Below are 17,825 nucleotides of genomic sequence, written 5' to 3'. Positions count from 1 at the left end.
GCCTGTCCCCTAGGATGGCAGAGGGCTGCTTACTTAGAATAGGTGACTTCTTTTTAAATCAAAACTCAGATTATATCTCCCAAAAAGTAGCCTGGCGAGTCATTCTTCTCCCAATCCCCCCCACCCAAATAATAAAACCCACCTAAGCATGAACAAAACCAGCATATGGAGTGTGCTTTTCTTTTCTTCTCTGGAATAGTGACCTGGTGTGGGCCCCGGAGGAGTTGCTCTTGTCCCTCCTTGTGTCTATGAAGGTTTTCTGTGCACAGTTTATAAACTACCCAGGTTTACAAGACACACGTTATTTTATTATACAGTGATCTCTCCCCAGTACACCTAAACAAGGAAGATGCTTAGATGGCAACGTCTTGAAGGGCACCAAATGCTTGGCAGCCCCCAGACCCAGGATGCCACCTGCAGCTAGGAGGGCTTGCTGAAGCTCGGGCTGCCACTCTGAGCCACGAGGAGCTGGGCATGGAGGTGGTAGTTTCCTCCCCACATAAGTCACAGAACCCATCTAGAGCCTGGTTCCTGGCTGCGCCGCGGCTCACTCGTGGCCCCCTTTCTGAGCACTGACAGGCTTTAGGTTCTTGGCTGTCAGGGTGAGGGTGGGGAGGGCTCCAGGAAGGTTTCCAGAGTGGCTTCACCAGGGACGCCCTGCCCGGGTCTCTTGGAGTCTAGGTCGAGGAGGGCGCACAGCTGCACGCCATCCTGGGCAAGCCGAGCCCACAGTGTGGGCGTGGTGAGGACACGCAGCTCATGCAGCCGCTCCCAGGAGCAGGAAAAAGCGTCGGGGCCCTCACCACAGCCCCCGGTTGGAGGCACACTGGGGTAGCCAGGGTGGGCCATCAGCTCGGCTGTCAGCGTGTGGCCTGTGGGTATACCTTCTAGGACCCGAGCCAGCGCCCCTGACACGCGGTGAGCAGACATGTGCCGGCCGCAGGTGCTCAGGCCCACGAAGGCATCAGTCCACCTGTGGATGCCAGGGCATCAGCGGCAGGGACCAGCAGGACTGCGGTGGGCAGGGCTAGACTGGGGGCAGGATGGATCCGGGGTAGAGGCGACGCGATCGACGCCTGACCCCGGTAGAGGCTGAGAAACAGACACAGCTGGCCAGGTGAATCGCCAGCGGGACGCACTGGGACCTGGGCCGGGCAGAGGGCAGAGGGTGGGTGGGGGGCCTCACCTTAGGCCGTGGCGGGAGAAGGGGCCCACGGCGGCCCGAGCGTCGCGCTCCACCGCGCAGGCGAAGGCGCGAGCGGGGGCCTCGAGCCAGGTGCAGCCGCCGACGCCGCGCTCCAGCGGCAGCCGTGTGAAGCGCACCCCGCAGACCTGCAGCGCCTCGGCGAACACCTGGCACACGCCTGCGGGCGGGGCGGTGTCAGGGAGGAGCGCGGCCCCCACCCGGCCTGGGGACGCCAACCCACGCACCTGGGAGCACGTGGACGTGCTGGTGCCCGTCCACGTGAGTGGGGTCACTGCCCAGTAATTCCCGGAAGCGGCTCAGCTGGGCCTCCAGCTCTTCCCGCACCTGGAAGGAGAGGACGACAGGCACCTTGAAGGTCCGGAAGCAGCTGCCGAGGAGGACCTCCTGCACGCACTTCCGCGGGACTGCTCCAGTGTGTGAGCCGGGCAAGCATCCAGCGCCCTCTCTTGCACCGAACGGCTCAACGGTACCCTCGGGCGGGGCCTTCACCTCCGCACCTGGGGCAAGTCCACGTCTCCGGCCGCCACTGCCTCCCGGAACCCCATCTTGCCGAGGAAGAAGCCTTCGGGGCTGAGCAGCGACGAGGTGCTGTGGCGGGCTGGACCCACCGGGCGGCCCTCGGACAGGTTGGCGTGGAGGCCCGTGGGGATGTGGTGCCTGCGGGCGGAGCGCGAGCGGGAGCACAGTCGGCCGCGCGGCAGCGGCGCCCCAAACCCGCCCGGACCCCGTAGGGGGCCGCCCCTCACCTGCGGGCCAGCTCCGCCGCGCTCTCCGCGGCCGCGCCGTTGACCAGCAGGGACACGCTGGTCACAGCCCCCGCCAGGAAGGCCTCTACGATGCCCTCATCGCGCCGCGGGCAGTAACCAAAGTCGTCCGCGGTGACGACCAGCCGCACCCGCGGCCGGGCCATGGGTGCCTCGGCGGGTGGCTCGGCACCAAGGGGATTGGGCTGAACAGTCCAGGCCCCGCCGCGGGACGCAGCCCGAGGCCCCGCCCCGACGCACACGCCCTGACGCGGCTGCACCTCGCCTTTGTTCTCGCCACCTACAGGTCCCCGCGTGGCCCTGCAGCGACCCCCCATCACCATCCGGTGTGCTCAGCCCTCACCAGAGCATGGCCGGGTTTGTTACAATGTGGAACTTCCAGTGACTGCAAAACTGATATTTAATATGAAAAATACAGAAAAGAAAACCTGAAGAAAAAAATCTCTTACTCCTCCCAGATATCGCCATCGTTCACTTTCTGGGTAATGTCCTTGCAGTGTTTTTTTCTAAGGAAATAAACACGCTCAATTTCTCTTCACCCCTACCCCAAAGTTTTTTGTGTCTTTTTGAGAAGATAATGATCACGTCAATGTTATCTCATTCTTGAAATGTGTCATTTTTTTTATGGTGACTGTGAATTTTTGGTTTTATTAACTATTATATTTCTTCTTTTTCAAATTCCCTATTTGTCTTTTGCTGATTTATCTAAGAGGAGGCTTTTTCTTGATTTGTAAAGCTCTAAGCAATAAGAAAATGAAAGGAAACACGTTTACTAATGGCTTCATCTGAGAAAGCCTTAGCCCGTTTCCATCTCTTGAGCTCTGTGCCAGGCTACAACTTTTACATTCGTAATCTCGTTTTCTCTGTGGTTAAGAAAAGCTTTCCTTGCTGATGACTGTATGAACAGTCACCATGGCTGACGGCCAGAGTTTTGGTTGTGATGTGGCTGTTCTGATTTTCCCAGTGGAAAGTGCAGTATTTGTGTCCAACCTGTGAGACTGGTAATGTCATTCCTCTTTTACAGATGAGAAAACTGAGGCTGAGGGAAGAGGAGTGTCTTGCCCAAAGTGATCCTGCCAGGAGTTGTAGAGCTGGGACCTGCCTCCCAAGCTGTGGGCTTGTTTTGATCCTCTGGGCCCGGGTCAGGGGCAGAGAGGGCAGAGCCGAGCTTGAAAATAACAAATAATATGCACCTCTTGGGGCATTGTAAGGATTGGAAGCTCGTCAAGCCCTTCACCAAGCTCTTGGAATAAGGATTGTGTTCAATTGTGATTATTAAATTGTCGGACCTCAACCAACTATCATTCTCCACTCGGAAGCTGATCCTGGAAAGGCCAGAGGCCCTCAGGGTCTGCAGGTTGGAAGGAGGAATTTAACATTTATTGAGCACCTACTGATATTAGCAATATTAGAGGTGCTGGCCCTGTAGCTGAGTGGTTAAGTTCGTTCACTCCCCTTCGGTGGCCCAGAGTTTGCGGGGTTAGATCCTGTGCACAGACTTACACACTGCTCATCAAGCCATGCTGTGGCAGCATCCCACATGGAAGAACCAGAATGACCTACAACTAGGATATGCAACTATGTACTGGGGTTTTGGGGAGCTAAAAAAAAAGAGGAAGATTGGCAACAGATGTTAGCTCAGGGCCAATCTTCCTCAAAAAGAAAAAAGAAATATTAGAGATTAGGGGTAGTGCCTCAGGGTAAGAAGGGCTTGACGAGCTTCTAATCCTTACAATCCTACCCCCAAGGAGCACCATCTGTTAGACAAATAAGTAAATAAGTACAATACGGTGTGGCAGAGTCTGGAATAGGATTTGGGATAATTCTGTTGAGGAAAACCTTCTCCAAGGAGATGACACCTGGAAGGGGCATTGCATTAGGAGGCATTTACTGGGCAGAGGGGGAAAGCAGGGAGGAGAGGTAAGGATATACAAGATTCTTATTGGGATGCCATGTGTGTTGTATGAAGACTTGACTTAATCTCCATACTCCTATGTGGAATGACACTCAACTCCATTTACAGAGAAGGAGCAGATGATCAGAGAGGTTGAGTCACACCGGCAGGAAACAGCAGAGCTAGGAATTCAAGCTAGATCTGTGACTTAGAGCCCAGACTTTCTACTGCGCTTAAGGGGACCCCTGAGGGGAGAGGGCTCAAGACAGACCCTGGGGTCATCCACACTGGGCGATGGGACTACCCTGGAAAGGAGCAGTCAGACAGCAGGATGACCAGGACGATGCAGCGATAAGAGCCGAGGAAGGTGCTTGTGTCACCGGGAGACTGGTGGCTTTCTCCCTTAGGCTCCCCTGAGGGCAGGTGCAGAGCGCGGATGGCGCTTCCTGTCTGGGCGGAGCCGGTCAACAGCATCTCCAGCCGCCGGCTCCAGCCTCGAATGTGGGCGGGGCAGAGCCTCGTAAAGTGGGGGGAGGGGAGGAGCCAATGTTAGCCACGCCCCCAACCATTGTGCCGGGGGAGCTACAGGGCGAATGGCCCGTTGTGAGCCAATCAGGACGTGGCATGTAAATAAGCAAGTGGGCTCCCTGGGGGCGACCCCAGAGCGCAGTGTCGCCGCCCTCCAGCGGGTACAGACCGCTCTGACCGGCCCCGAGCGAGGCGCCGAGACTCTGGTGAGCGGGTCGGCTCTGGGCCAGGGGCGGAGGCCAGGGTCTGGGAGGAGAGAGGGGTGGACACACCCAGGCCCAGAGACCATCGGAGGCAGGATGCAGATGTCCTCGGGGACCTCACCCCCTACGATTCTGGACATGGATGGTGTGCAGAAGCCCAGGGGACTCCGAGCAGAGGAAGGGCCAGACGCACGAACGATGTGGGGTGCGGGGAGCGAGGGACCCGCAGCCCCTGGGGCCACCGACGCAGTAGCCAACGGACGGACGTAGACTTGGACTCATGGAGGCCTGGGGGGACCCTCACGCCATCTCCCCGCCCAGTGCAGAGAGGAATCCGCGGCTGCACTGCAGAACCAAAGAGAGGAGTTGGGCAGTGGGCCGGGCCACCCGCACTATGGCCAGCTGCCGCCATCACTCGGGATACTTGGCCGACGATGAGGCGGGCCACACTGCGTACATGGCCCGGGTAAGTATGCCCGGCAGGCCCTGACTCTGAGGTCCCCAACATGTTTCCCACCAGCTCTGGGCCCCAGATTACAGCTCCCCTCTCCTATTGACTTCCTCTCTGGGCCTCTTAGGTTCTTATCACCTTGACCACTCCTCTGTCCCCCTGCTGGGCCCTAGTCACCCTCAGTTTCATTCCCTGTGTCTCCCTGACCTCCAGTGGCTTGGGAAGGGCTTGTGGACTGGAACCCCAGAGTGGGAGCTTGGAGTCTGCTCAGGGCCTAGGGCTCAAGTTGCAGAAACAGCCAGGAGTGCGCAGGGCTAGTGACCACAGGTGGTCTGTGCGGCCCAGCAGTGGAGACAGGGCTAGCCTGCTCTAGGACAGAGGAAGAGCCTGCGTGGGCCTCAGAGGGGTTTTGTAATTGCCCATTCACACCCTGTGTGAGGAGAGAAGCAGGCTTTCAGGCTCCCTGACCAGGTCTTGTGTACGTGAAATGCAGGTGTCAGGGAAGCTTCTGGACAACCCTAAATAGATCCCCCCTTTGCAGAAGAGGAAATTGGATCTCAAGAGGGGCCATCGTGCCCATGGGCAAACAGCCCGAATGTGACAGAGCCAAACCCAGGGCAGCCTGACTCCAAAACACAGTGCCTTCTACTGCCCACTCCCCACCCAGCTCCTAGTGCCCTAGGAGGGCCCCAGGAACCCCTTCCGCTATGGGGCATCCCTCCCCACCCTGACATGCCTGTCTGCTCAGGTGCAGCCACCCAAGAAGCCACTGTTGCCGGAAATGGGGCAAGCCTCCAAGCTGGGCCACATGCCACACCCACCGTCGATGTATGGCCCCTCAGGCAGCTCAGGGCTCCGTGGCCACCGCCGAAACCTGAGAGGCCTACAGCCCTTTGGTAGCTTTCTGGATTTCCTTGTTGAGGGCCAGGTCCTGGACAGCCTGCAGACGGTGGTGGAGGAGGCAACTGAGCGCATGGCCACTGTGAAGACAGAGGCCGGGGTGCCGCTGGTGGAGGTGCAGGACCCTATAGAGGTGCCGAGGGCGGGGCGGCGGGTGCGTGCCCAGCCAAGCCTCAGTACCGTGCACCGGCACCGTGCCCGGCCCAGCCTCTGCACCGGGCGCCCCAACAACTACCCATCCTGCTCCAGCTCTGTGTCTGACTCCCATAGCAGCTTCACAGCCGGCTGGTTGGGCTCCCGCTGCCCAGACAGTGACTTGGGAGCCCGTGGCTTGGGCCCACTGCCGCCCGTGAGGGACAAACTCCTGCTGGAGAAGAACCTCAAACGGCTGCTGCGGCTGGAGCAGAGAGGGGTGAGATCTGGGGCCATGGCTCCGGTAGGGGGGATGGACCCCAGTCCAGAGCCCAGGGCCGGGGCAAGGCCTGGCTTGGCCACTCCTGGACACCTCTGAGAGTCTCCCTCTCTCTGCAGAAATGCCTGGGGCAGTCCTCCTCCCAGAGGAACTCTCTGCTGTGGGACTCGCTGGGCAGCCAGGCCAGCAGCCAGTGGACCCCGGAGCAGCCCCTGTCCTGGTTCTCAGGCCTGCTGGGCTCAAGCTCAGGCACGCCTGAGGCATCAGACCTGGGGCCTGGAGAGCAGGAGCTGAGCTTCCTCAAGCAAGAGTTCAACAAGGAGATCAAGTCCTTGCTGAGCCAGCCGGCATCGCTCAACCTGCCAGGCTACTGTTCCCTCCTCGAGCCCCATCAGACCCTGGGCTTCCTGGCCGAGCACCACCTCTTCCCCGCCCTGCAGAATGTGGTCAGCCAGGCTGTGGATAAGTTTAGCAATGCCCGCCGCCACAATGGCTGCCCTCTCTTCCTAACAGAATGGGAATTCCCTGGGGTCAGAATTCCCACGACAGAGCCCAACTCTGGCCCAACATCAGGCTCCAAGCTGGCCATACCCACCGACCAGGAGGAACCCTGCGAGTCTCTCCACACCATACCCTCCAGCCTCAAGATGGTTCATAGAAAGAGCATCAAATACGGAGGACGGGGCAAGCTCAAGGAAGGTGCTTCCCCCGTGTCTAATGCCCAAGTGGCCACCAGGTTCAGTCTCAAGGTGACACCCACAGAAGAGCCCAAAGTCCCCTCACCCCACCCCAGGCAAGAGGTGCCCGACCAGGACCCTGAAGTACAGAGACCACCTGTGCCTGCTTCTGGGCCCCTGTGCTCCAGCCAGAGGGCCCGGCCCTGGCGGAGACTGCATCTCAGCCTGCCCGCCCCGGGGATCACTGTGGAAGTGCCCTCCAGCCAGACCCACCTGACCACCGGGGGCACAGCTCCACTTGCCTCCCCTTGCCCTCTCTCCTCCCACCACCACCCTGTATTCTCACCACTCGCCTCCTTGGTAAGAAGCTTCTCCCCATCTCCTGCTTCTCTGTATCTGGAGATGACCTCAGGGGTGGGGCTGTGGGGCTTAGGGATGGATTTGCAGGGTAAGGACTCCTCCAGCTACCACTCCTAGCAGCCACTGTCGCCAGCAGGTGCCCAAGGTCCAGGTCTCTTGCCTGCACTGTGGGAACCACCTGAGCAGGGGAAAGCTGATGGGGGACCAGGAATCCTGGCCTAGCTACTGCCAGGTGTTGTCAAAGATGAATAAAGGCTATTTTTTATTCTGAGTATTTTTTAACGTTTGAATGTGAATCTCAGAAGCCCTCCCATGTGGGGAGGGTCCTGTCCCTTGTGGACAACAGCCTGAGCCTGGAGTGGGGCCCTGCATACAAGGTCCAGCTCCCTCTGGTCCTGCTGCCCAGGACAGGGCTCTCCAGAGTGTCTCCTTGCTGAGAGGGAGTTACTCAAGAAGGGTACAGAGAAGACATAGGTGGCTTCACCTGGTGGGTCCCCAGCATAGCCCCCCGACCCTCCTCTTGCGCCAGACATGCTTCATTCCTCTCAACCCTGGCCTGGGCAAGAACCTGCCAGATCCCAGGTTGTACAGGCTCTGCTTTGGCTAACATTGTGACCAAGGTCACCGGCCTTGCCCCAGGCCTGACTGGTGTGGCCAGCATGACGACCGTGTGGTAAGTGTAAGGGTTGGCCGACATGCACAGCTTGTGCTCAGTTGTTGCCTGGGACAGCACAGCAGGTGTGGCAAGGCCGTCCCCTTAGTACAACAGGTGTGGCGCCCATGTGGGTCATGTGGAGGGTGCTCTGGATCTGAGGGGCGTCCCAGGGCAGCATGAGTGGCATGACTTGTCTCCCTTTCCCTCCCCGGCTGCTGCACAGAGCCCCGAGTACAGGTTCCTGAAGAAGAAGCCGCTGCCCTCCATCTCGTCCAAGTCCACCATGTCCCACCTCTCCAGCCCCTGGTATGAGGAGCTCGTTAACTACTTGATGGAGCAGTCCGTCTCCTTGCTCGTCTACAAGTACAAATTTGAGAAGAACCTTACCGAGCAGCTGGGCTTCATCTCCTTCCCTGTCACTGAGGTGCTCATGGACCTCTTCCTGGGCTTCAAGAAGGTGAAGGGCTCCCGCATCCGCCTGTCCTCAAAGATTGACTGGAGCTGCCTGCTGCGCAAGCTCGAGGAGGCTGAATGGGCCCGGCCGGTGTCCTGGCAGACCCAGCACGACGCCTCCCACCTCGGCTCCTCCCAGCATAGCAGAGAGTCCCCCTCCACGCTGCCCCAGCCAGCCACCGACATGGATCAGGATGAGGCCACAGAGCCTGGCCTCGATGCTGAGTTGGCAGACCCCCAGCTGCTCACCCCCGAGAAGGATCCTACAGCTGAAGAGGAGGAGACCGCGAGCCTGCTGCAGGCCAAGCTCTCCACGGCCTCCAGCATTGGCATGGGCTCCAATCCGTCTGAGCAGGCAGAGGACATGGAGGAGAGCTGGAGCAGTGAGGATGGCGAGGAGGACAACCACAACTTCTTTGGGGACCAGGGTGAGCCCTGGGGCCCCCCCAAGGCTCAAGTGGAGGCCAAGGTCAGCCACTCCACAGAAGCAGGCCACGGTGACCCCCCGTGAGGGCCCCCATAAGCCGCACTGAGCGCTCAGTTCCCTGCTCCTCCTCCTGCTGTCAGAATGCTACCCACCCAACCTGCCCCTGCCCTGAGCAAAGGTCAGAAGGGCCGAACGCCCCTAGGGAGCTCTGCTGTGCCTCTCAGGGGAGCCAACGGGGCAAATAAAGCTTGTGTTGATGGAGTGTGGTTTTCTCGTCCAGAGATTACAGCCTCCCTTCCACACACCTGCACACCCGCCTTCGAGTAACATGTCCAGCAGGCCAGGTCTGGCCGCAGCTGGCCTTCATGACAGCTGGCCATGTTCTGACTCCTGTGACCTCACATGCTCTGCTTGAACACAAGTCCCTGCTCCTGGCCCTCTGCACCCTAGGCTGCCTCTTCCTGGCTCTTCAAGCCTCTCAGGGCTCATGGTCCTCCTCTGTCACAGCCCTTGTGCATCACAGCTCCTGCTTCTGGATGGCTCCTCCTCTGCCAAGGTGGCTCTCCCCTCCCTTTGACATTGCACACCTTCATGTTCCGACTGAGGAACCGCGCATCCACCCTCTCCTGCTGCTCCCATGCGACCTGTCTTCCTAATTTGTGTTTCCCAGCCCCAACTCCTGAATCTGGCGGTTTCACGCCAGGTCACATGGGGGCTGCTGGTCAGTCAAGATGTGGGTTGGTTGCTCCAGGCTGGCCACGTGACTACCTCTCCTGCAGTGGCCCTGGGCAGGCAGCTCTCTCTAGAAGGGTCTGTGGGCGTAGCTGGCGCTGTGATTGGCAGGTCTCATCTCCAAGGTTCTCCTGGGGCTTCTGGCCATCCTGTGCCACCACCAGCTCAGCACCCTCCTTCCCTCTGCCTTCCTGGTGCAGCCTGTTTGTTCCGTGTTCAGGCATCTTCACCCAGGGAGCAGCTCAACCTCTTCCCCCCTCATCTTGTCCTGTGGCTGAGAAAACACTTGAAGATGCTCCTCTCTGCCTCGCTGTGTAGGCACCATTGTGGGGACCCTGATGGGTCTCTACTGCCTCCCCCTGGAGCCCACCCGGGTGCATAAAGGCCATGCCTGCTCAACCCAGCCTGACCATGCTCAGTGGTCCATGGGTTAGAATACAGCAACTGTAGAGCTTCCTCTGGAGCCAGGCAGGGAGGACCTTCCACACGATACCCACACCCTGAGATTCAGGAAGGAGGACTTGCTCCCCTACCAATCAGAGGGACCAGGGTCCTAAGGTGGCAGGGGGATCAGGGACCCATTTTCTCATAGAGCTCTTTTGGCAAGCTGAGCATTGTAATACCCATTCCCTGAGGCCACCCACTGCCACCACCAGCACAGTGTGGGGCCGTGACAGCCATTTTCATACCTTATTGCCATACCACTTGGCAACAGTTGATTGGACCTACTGGTGCATCCCTGTTCCAAGCTGGGCCAGTCGGGTTCTTTCCTGGGACCCTGCAATTGGGAGGGACTGAAAGATTCTGCTCCAGTTTGCACTAACTGATAAAGACGAGTGTGGATGGTGTGGAGCAGCCATCTTCCACTCCTCTCACAGAGTGGCAGGAATCCCGTCAGCAGAAAGGAGGGAAGAGGGGAGCCCCAAGGCTCTGAGAGACAGCAGCTGCTGTGACACCCACCAGCTCCCCAGGTCCCGCTGTCAAGTCCTCACGGGGGAAGAGACCATACCTCCTCCTCATCCTCAGAGGCACCCGTCTAGGGACTGTCCCTGGGGTGGCAGTAGCCCCTTGGGAACTACTGGCACGTGGTGCTAGAGACATCTGACCTGAGCTCCTGTGTCAGGTATCTGGCGCTGTGTAACCACTCCCAGACTTAAGTGGCTTCAAAGAAAATCATTTGTCACAATGCTGGGTTTTGACAGGCTCAGCTGGTAGCGGTAGCGGTGTAGGCAGAGTCGCCCATGTGGCTGCTTCCAGCTGGGGGCTGGGCTGAAGCTGGAACATCTCACATGGCCTCTCCTCTTCCAGTGTTTCTTTCCACGTGGCCTCTGACCATTCAGTTGCCTGCCTGCACTTCCTTATAGCACGGGGCCGCAGCTGGTTTCCCAGAGGGAAGAAACAAGACCCACCGGCGCTCTCACAGCCTGTGCTCAGGAGTCCCAAAACAGCACTTTTGTGGCATTCTCTGGTCAAAGCGAATCACAATGCCTGCCCAGATTCAAGCGGAGGGGAGACGGACTCTGCGTCTTCACAAGAGGCGCAGCTTGCACTCACAGGATGGGAGGAATTGTTAGTAGCCACATTTGGAGACTAGCTACAACACACACCCCCTCCCCCCGCCCCCCATTGCTGATCGCACCTTGTGCGGTCCCTGGAACCAAGTTGAGTCACTCAGATTCTCCCTTGAGAATCTGAACCTGAAGGCAAACTGTGGCTGACAGGTAGAGGGCCCTGGCGATATCATAATTGGCCTGGAGCATCTGCCCATAGGATGAGCTGGGGAAGGCAGGAAAAGAGAACAGCTACGAGAAGCCATGAGGCTCCACGAGAGTCAAGGGAAAGTCACATTGGCTTCCTCTACTCCAGTTCTGGGGTCTCTGCTGTACTTGGAATCCTGTCTTTGCCTGAGGTTGCCTCAGGAGGTTGCCTGCTGTGTCCTCACCACGCTCTGGCCCTACGTGCAAGAGGAAGTTATTGGCAATTTTCAGCAGGTGCCTGGTGTGGTCTGATTTATGCTTTGTAAAGAAGGCACAAATCGCTTTTCTTTGTGGAGAAAGTCTTGGAGGGGCCTGACTAGTGGAAGCAGGAAAATCTGTTAGGAGATGGAGGTAGATATCTGGTGGGGAGATGGGGTGGCTTGGATTAGGGTGGTGCTGGGGGACACAGGAGAGATACCTCACAGTCTGTTTGAGAGTCACAGCCATCAAGACATGTTGGATTAGATGTGAGGAGTGCAGGAAAGAGAGGAAATGCAAGTGAATCCCACACTTTGGGCTTCAGCAACTGGTGAACAGAGGTGTCATTAGGCCTGGACGCCTCAGCGTGGAACAGTTCGAGGAGGAGACCAGGTATTCTGCCTTGGACATATTCATTGAGATGCTGGTTGGTATGTCCAGAAGGACAAATCTATTGCTTCCCAGATTGTACTCTAGCCCTCCACCTTGGATTGGAGGTCCCTCAAGCGCAGGGTCTGCCAAATCCAGGGCAGACCTTTAGCAATTTAGACACTCTAAGCACCAAAAAAATTGAGGTGTCTTATCGAAGTAAAAACAATATTAAACATGAAAACCCTAAAAAAGCATGTTGCTGTAATAAAATGGCTCTACTCTGGATTTTCTGAATGCAAAATTCTAGTTGATTTAATGAAACATGAACTTTTCTCCCTGCTTTGCTGGTGCCCCAGGTGCCTGGGAGATCAGCCTATTGGGTAATGCAGCCCAGAGCCAGCTCCCCCGTCCCCACCACAGGGCCTGGAGTGAAGTCAACATAAGAGTGTTCACTCTTATGAACACTCACATGAACACACAGTGGTGTGAGTTTCCCCACCTTGAGCTGACAGCCCTCTGACAAGGCATTGAGACCAGGACCCACTCAAGTCTGAAACCTGGGACACACTGTCACCCGGGCTTGGTTCCCACAGTCATTTGGTCTCCCACGTCTCTGGTTTTCTAAGACAGCTTTGGGGCTTTCTGGTGAGAAAATGCCATTATCCTCAACACCACAGTTCCCTACTGCCCTCTGCTGCCTAATGACCTAGTGACCATGAGATTCTGCCGGTGACCCAACGGCAAAGAGGGGGCAATGACCGAGTGACTGAAGGACCAGGTGATTCAGTATCTGAGATCTGTCGACTTTTTGACCGCAAAATCTAGTGGTCGAGCAACCTCGAGACCCAGTAGCTTCGGACCCAGGGTCCGAGGGAGAGGCATGTTTGAGGGCCCAGGCATCCAGGATTAAGGGGACTTCGTCGGGGCCAGCCCCGTGGCCGAGGGGTTAAGTTCGTGCGCTCTGCTTCGGCGGCCCAGGGTTTCCCCGGTTCGAATCCTGGGCGCGGACATGGCATCGCTCATCAGGCCACGCTGAGGCGGCATCCCACATACCACAACTAGAAGGACTAGATGGACCAGGAGGCTTTGGGGAGAAAAAGGAAAAATAAAAAATCTTAAAAAAAAAAAAAAAAAAGGGGGGGACTTCGTGATCACGTGCCAGCAGGGTCGTCGGACCCTGAGCCGGGGAGTCCAGGGACTCAGCGGCGGCTGGGTAGGGTGCCCCCACCTAAGGCTGCTCGCCGGCAGCTCTCCCACCGTTTGGCGCCGCACCTGCCTTCTCTTGGAATTCATTGGTGAAGCCTCTCAAGCGTGGACCAATCAAAACCCTCCTCGTGTCTCCAAGCCCCCTCCCCACTGCCGCTCTCGAAAGCTGGGGCGGGTCCCCTCCACGCCGACCCAATGACAGTCCAGGCGGAACGCCGTGCGCGCCGGCGATTGGCTGCTGCGGTGGGCTCTGTCAGAGCCGGATTGGCCGGCGGCGAGGACGGAAGCGGCCCACGGGCCGGAGCTGCCGGAGCCGGGCCGGGGGGATGTGGAGCGCGGGCTGCGGCCGAGCTGCCGGACCGGTGTTGCTGGGACTTCTGCTGGCGCTCTTGGTGCCGGTCAGCGGTGCCTCGAAGGCCGGCGCGGGGCCCGTGACCTGCGGGTCGGTGCTGAAGTTGTTCAACACACAGCACAGGGTGCGGCTGCACTCGCACGACATCAAATACGGATCTGGTGCGTGGGGCCCGGTGCTGGGATTTTGGAGGCGGGGTGGTCGGGCCGAAGGGTCTGCGGACTAGGGGTCTGGGGGTCATCAGGAAACCGGGCCAGGGGGCTGGGTTGTTGGAAGACCGAGGGGGACAAGGACTGGGGGTTTGAGGGGGTCCTCGGGATATTGGGGGCCAGGAGAGTCGTCCGGGAGCTTCAGGCCAAGGGATTTGGAGTTCAGCCGGGGGCCAGAGGTGGGGTCTGGGGGTGAGCCGTTGGGGTCCCAGGGTTGAGGTTGTCCGGGAAAGTTTATGGTGTCCTGGCCGAGCGTTCGGAGTTCCGAGATTGACGGCGACCCCGGGATGGGATGGGGTGTCGCCCCTCAGGCAGCGGCCAACAGTCGGTGACCGGCGTGGAGGCATCTGACGACGCCAATAGCTACTGGCGGATCCGCGGCGGCTCGGAGGGCGGGTGCCCGCGCGGGTCCCCGGTGCGCTGCGGTCAGGCCGTGCGGCTCACGCACGTGCTAACCGGCAAGAACCTGCACACGCACCACTTCCCGTCGCCGCTGTCTAACAACCAGGTGAGACCCCCTCCACCAGCCCTAGGAGAGGCTCCTGGTGCGTGTATGAGGACCAGGGACGGAGCCTTGACTCTTCCCACCTGCTCTGAGCATCAGCTTCCTCTGTGAAACGGAAATTTCAATTCCGAAACGTTTACTGAGCGCCTCCTCTAGGGACACAGAGGTGACTCGGCCAGGGTCCTGCCCGCAGGAGCTCTCAGCCCAGGGAGGAGACAGACAAGGAAGAGCGATCTGGCTGGATAGCTCTACTCCTGGGGGGCCAGTTGGACCCAGGAGGGGGATCCACATGGCCTTTGGGGTGGGGAATGGAGTGGAGGAATTCAGGCTGGGTCTGGAAGGGTGAGTAGGAGTCCTCCAGGCCACAGAGAAGACAGTGTCTTTCCAGGCCTGGGGAAGAGCTTGTGAGTGGAGTTCACTGAAACTGGACCAGGAAGGGGAGGAGTGGAAGGATGTGTAGGGGGTGCTAGCAGGGAGGGAGTGGGGTGGAACAGAGGATGCTTTGGGGGGGTTGTCAGCAGAAAAAGTATGAGATAAATAGAGACCTTGACTGTCAGCCTGAGGGGTTGGACTTTATGCTGAGCCAGAGTCTGAGGGGTCAGGGCAGGGAGAACAGAGAGGAGGAGGCCTTAGCTCCACAACGGCCAGTGGTCACCGCTCAGACGGAGAGGGTGGGCTGTGCATGTATTAAAGAGCCTGTGTTGGGGAAGGCCTAAAGGGTGCTGGAGGTGGGAGGTGTGATGTCCTATTTTGCAGCTGTGGAAGCTGAGGCTCAGAGAGGTGTAGGGAATGACCCAAGGCCCAGTGCCCTGGGCATGAGTGCTGCTGCCCGGCAAGTGACCACAGGGGACTCATTGTGCACTCTGTGGTGACCACTGTCCTCTCGCCCCTTGCACTTCTAGGAGGTGAGTGCCTTTGGGGAAGGTGGCGAGGGCGACGACCTGGACCTGTGGACGGTGCGCTGCTCAGGGCAACACTGGGAGCGAGAGGCCGCCGTGCGCTTCCAGCACGTGGGCACCTCTGTGTTCCTGTCAGTCACCGGCGAGCAGTATGGGAACCCCATCCGTGGGCAGTACGAGGTACACGGCATGCCCAGTGCCAATACGCACAATACGTGGAAGGCCATGGAAGGCATCTTTATCAAGCCCAGTGTGGATCCCTCTGCAGGCCACGATGAACTCTGAGTGCCATGGATGGGTGAATGGAGGGGCAGGGTGTGGTGTCTACAGGGCCACTCTTGGTGGGGACTTTGGGTTTGTAGGGATTTTTAAGTGCCTTTGTTGATTAAAGAATGTTGCTCTGTGATTGTGTTTTGTTGCAAGCTTGGGGGTGACCAGGAGGTGCCCACCCTCCCTGGCCCAGTTCACCATGTTTTCCTCAGTGCAAAACCTCTGTCTCTAGCACAGCCAGACAGCTGAACCCGTCCAAAGGTTTTTGATGCTCTTCCATGCACTCCAACACTGCTCCGGACCATCACAGCCCCACTGTCCAGCCTTTGATGATCTGATGGCAAGTGACTCCAGTTCCCAGTCCCTGAGCTCCATGAACCTTCCTGTTAAGGGCTAGGGCCAGGGTCAGGGCCTCAGAAGGATGAGTGGGAGCCCCACTTCTTGCCAACAGGGATGGGGCACAAGCTCCCTTGTCCCTCATCCCTTGAGGTGAGTCTCCCCCGCCCCCATTCTCCTGGCACCCCTCCCCTAACAATTGCAATAGTCTTGACACTTGTCTCTGAGCAAACATCAGGCCGGGACTCTGCCCATCTCCTAGAAATTAGCATCACAGATTCCCTCACTCTTGGTGCAGATGGCACCCCAGCCTGCCCAGGCATGTGGCATCTCAGGCCCCCACTACAACCTTCCAAGGTCCCAAGGAGATAACAAAATTTCAAAAGATGGCAGGGGAAGGTAACCGCAGAGAACTGCTACCTGCAGAGATATGAGCAGGCTTCTTGGAAGAAAAGGCACAATTTGGGCAGGCAAAGTATTACAATTTAAAAACAGGAGCAATAAATAGGAGGGTCCTAATAAAGGAAGGTAGTTGTTAGTTTCACTGGTGTGTGGGTGCCCTCTAGAGGTCATAATGGGGATTACAGGCTTCCTGGACTTGCTAACGAGGCCCCGGTGGGGCTGTGTTGAAGGAGGGGCTTAGAGAGGGTGCCACTTTCCTGAATGAGAATGAAAGAGTCCAAGGAGAGGCTGGGGGTAACAACTGGTCGCAAGGGGCCTGGAGGAGTGTGGACAGAGCACCTTACAGTTGAGAAATCAATTGACCTTCCAGGGGTGGGAGAAAAGCTCTAGCCAATTTGAGGCCTGAGGGGAAGGAGGGTCCTGTGGAGGCCCTGGGCCCCTTACCCCTCACCCTTCTCCTCCAGGAGCTGCTGCTCTGCTCAGACACAGATCCCTTCCTGAGGCCTCCCCTGCCAACCTCTTGAGCACTGTCTACAAGCCTACACTCCTCTCCCGTCACTCACCTGCCCTGAGACAGGATTGGAGTGCAAGGAGATTGTTGGGAGGTGCTCCCAGAAAACACTGGTGCAGAGGGGTCGGGCTGCGGGAGGAGAAGGGAAGGCAGCTGGGGAAGGTGGAATTATTGAGCGAGTTACCCCTGTGGGCAAGTGGAGATTATACCACCGGGGAGCTCTGGGATCCAGGTCAAAACCTGAAGGCACAAGGAAGTGGGGCAGGGGGGTGGAGTCGGGGGTAATTATCCAACCAAAATTCTTCCGTCATTGGCTGAGGCTGCGGGTGAGGGCTGGGGGGGAATGACTGTGGCACTTCCCGCCTGCCCTGCACATTGGGAAGTGTACGTGAGGGCTTTATTCTGCATCCAGCTTAAGCCCTCAAGTACAGCCACAGGTGCTGGCAGGGAACATCTTTTCCGCAGAGGTGATTGCCAAGGGGGTGTGGGCAGGGCACCCACAGTGTGGATTACATTCTGCAAATCCAAGGGGGTACTCTTTTGGTCCATCCCTGGCTGCTCCGGGCTGTAAGAGTCCACTTCTGCCTCTATGATCTCCCTACAACCACACACACACATCAGTGAGGAGTGTTAATTAAGAGCAGAGTCAAACGGTGCACAGCATGTAGGAATCCTTGGGAAATCAAGGTCGAAGCTGTGGGAGCAGGTGAGATGGCTCTGGGCAGAATGTGGGAAAAGACCAAAAATTAAAACTGCAGTAGCAGCAGCAGAGCTATTTATCAAACACTAAGTGCCAGGCGCTGGGCCAAGGATTTACACAGCACCTCATTTGCTCCTGGCAACAACCCTATGAAGCAGGTTCAATTACCATCTTAATTTTGCAGAGGAGGCAGCCGAGGTTTGTAAAGATTCAAACCCAGCTCCGCCCGCCTCAAAAAAATTTGCTCTCAGCCACTGGACTGAGAGAATAAAACAGGAGGGGGTCCAGATGCACAGCAGCCTAAGCGTTGCAACTATGTGGGGGTCGGGCAGTGTATATCCTTCCAGGTGATCAGCCCAGGGTAAGCACTTAATGAATGCTTATCCGCAAAGTGGATCGCAATCACGCGGGGACTCCAGCCGACATCCCTTTCCCAGTACCTCCC

General features: G+C 58.0%; 3 protein-coding genes across 4 annotated transcripts; 2 read left to right on the top strand and 1 right to left on the bottom strand.

Moving 5' to 3' along the window:
- Positions 1 to 286: 286 nt before the first annotated feature.
- Positions 287 to 2,605, bottom strand: YDJC (YdjC chitooligosaccharide deacetylase homolog). 2 transcript variants are annotated; one of them, XM_046640364.1, is made up of 5 exons: positions 1,954 to 2,601; positions 1,705 to 1,864; positions 1,432 to 1,531; positions 1,187 to 1,364; positions 287 to 973 (listed from the first exon to the last, which is right to left on the bottom strand). In XM_046640364.1, exons 1-5 carry the CDS (start codon positions 2,292 to 2,294, stop codon positions 598 to 600), a joined length of 1,155 nt encoding a protein of 384 aa, XP_046496320.1. In that variant the 5' UTR covers positions 2,295 to 2,601; the 3' UTR covers positions 287 to 597. The 2 variants fall into 2 exon arrangements, with proteins under 2 accessions (XP_046496320.1, XP_046496321.1); XM_046640365.1 differs by lacking the exon at positions 287 to 973 and having other exon boundaries at positions 981 to 1,364; positions 1,428 to 1,531; positions 1,954 to 2,605.
- Positions 2,606 to 3,752: 1,147 nt separating this feature from the next.
- CCDC116 (coiled-coil domain containing 116) lies at positions 3,753 to 9,173 on the top strand. The gene is made up of 4 exons (XM_046640739.1): positions 3,753 to 5,062; positions 5,796 to 6,359; positions 6,479 to 7,396; positions 8,275 to 9,173. The coding sequence occupies exons 1-4, from the start codon at positions 4,877 to 4,879 to the stop codon at positions 9,013 to 9,015; spliced, it is 2,409 nt and encodes an 802-aa protein (XP_046496695.1). The 5' UTR covers positions 3,753 to 4,876; the 3' UTR covers positions 9,016 to 9,173.
- Positions 9,174 to 13,488: 4,315 nt separating this feature from the next.
- SDF2L1 (stromal cell derived factor 2 like 1) lies at positions 13,489 to 15,567 on the top strand. Its single transcript, XM_046640651.1, has 3 exons — positions 13,489 to 13,709; positions 14,069 to 14,265; positions 15,165 to 15,567. Exons 1-3 carry the CDS (start codon positions 13,523 to 13,525, stop codon positions 15,444 to 15,446), a joined length of 666 nt encoding a protein of 221 aa, XP_046496607.1. The 5' UTR covers positions 13,489 to 13,522; the 3' UTR covers positions 15,447 to 15,567.
- Positions 15,568 to 17,825: the final 2,258 nt, after the last annotated feature.

The sequence above is a fragment of the Equus quagga genome, chromosome 15, assembly GCF_021613505.1.
Source record: "Equus quagga isolate Etosha38 chromosome 15, UCLA_HA_Equagga_1.0, whole genome shotgun sequence".
NCBI lineage: Eukaryota > Metazoa > Chordata > Mammalia > Perissodactyla > Equidae > Equus > Equus quagga.
Note: the sequence above shows the minus strand (reverse complement) of the source record. Positions and strands in the feature narration are given on the sequence as shown.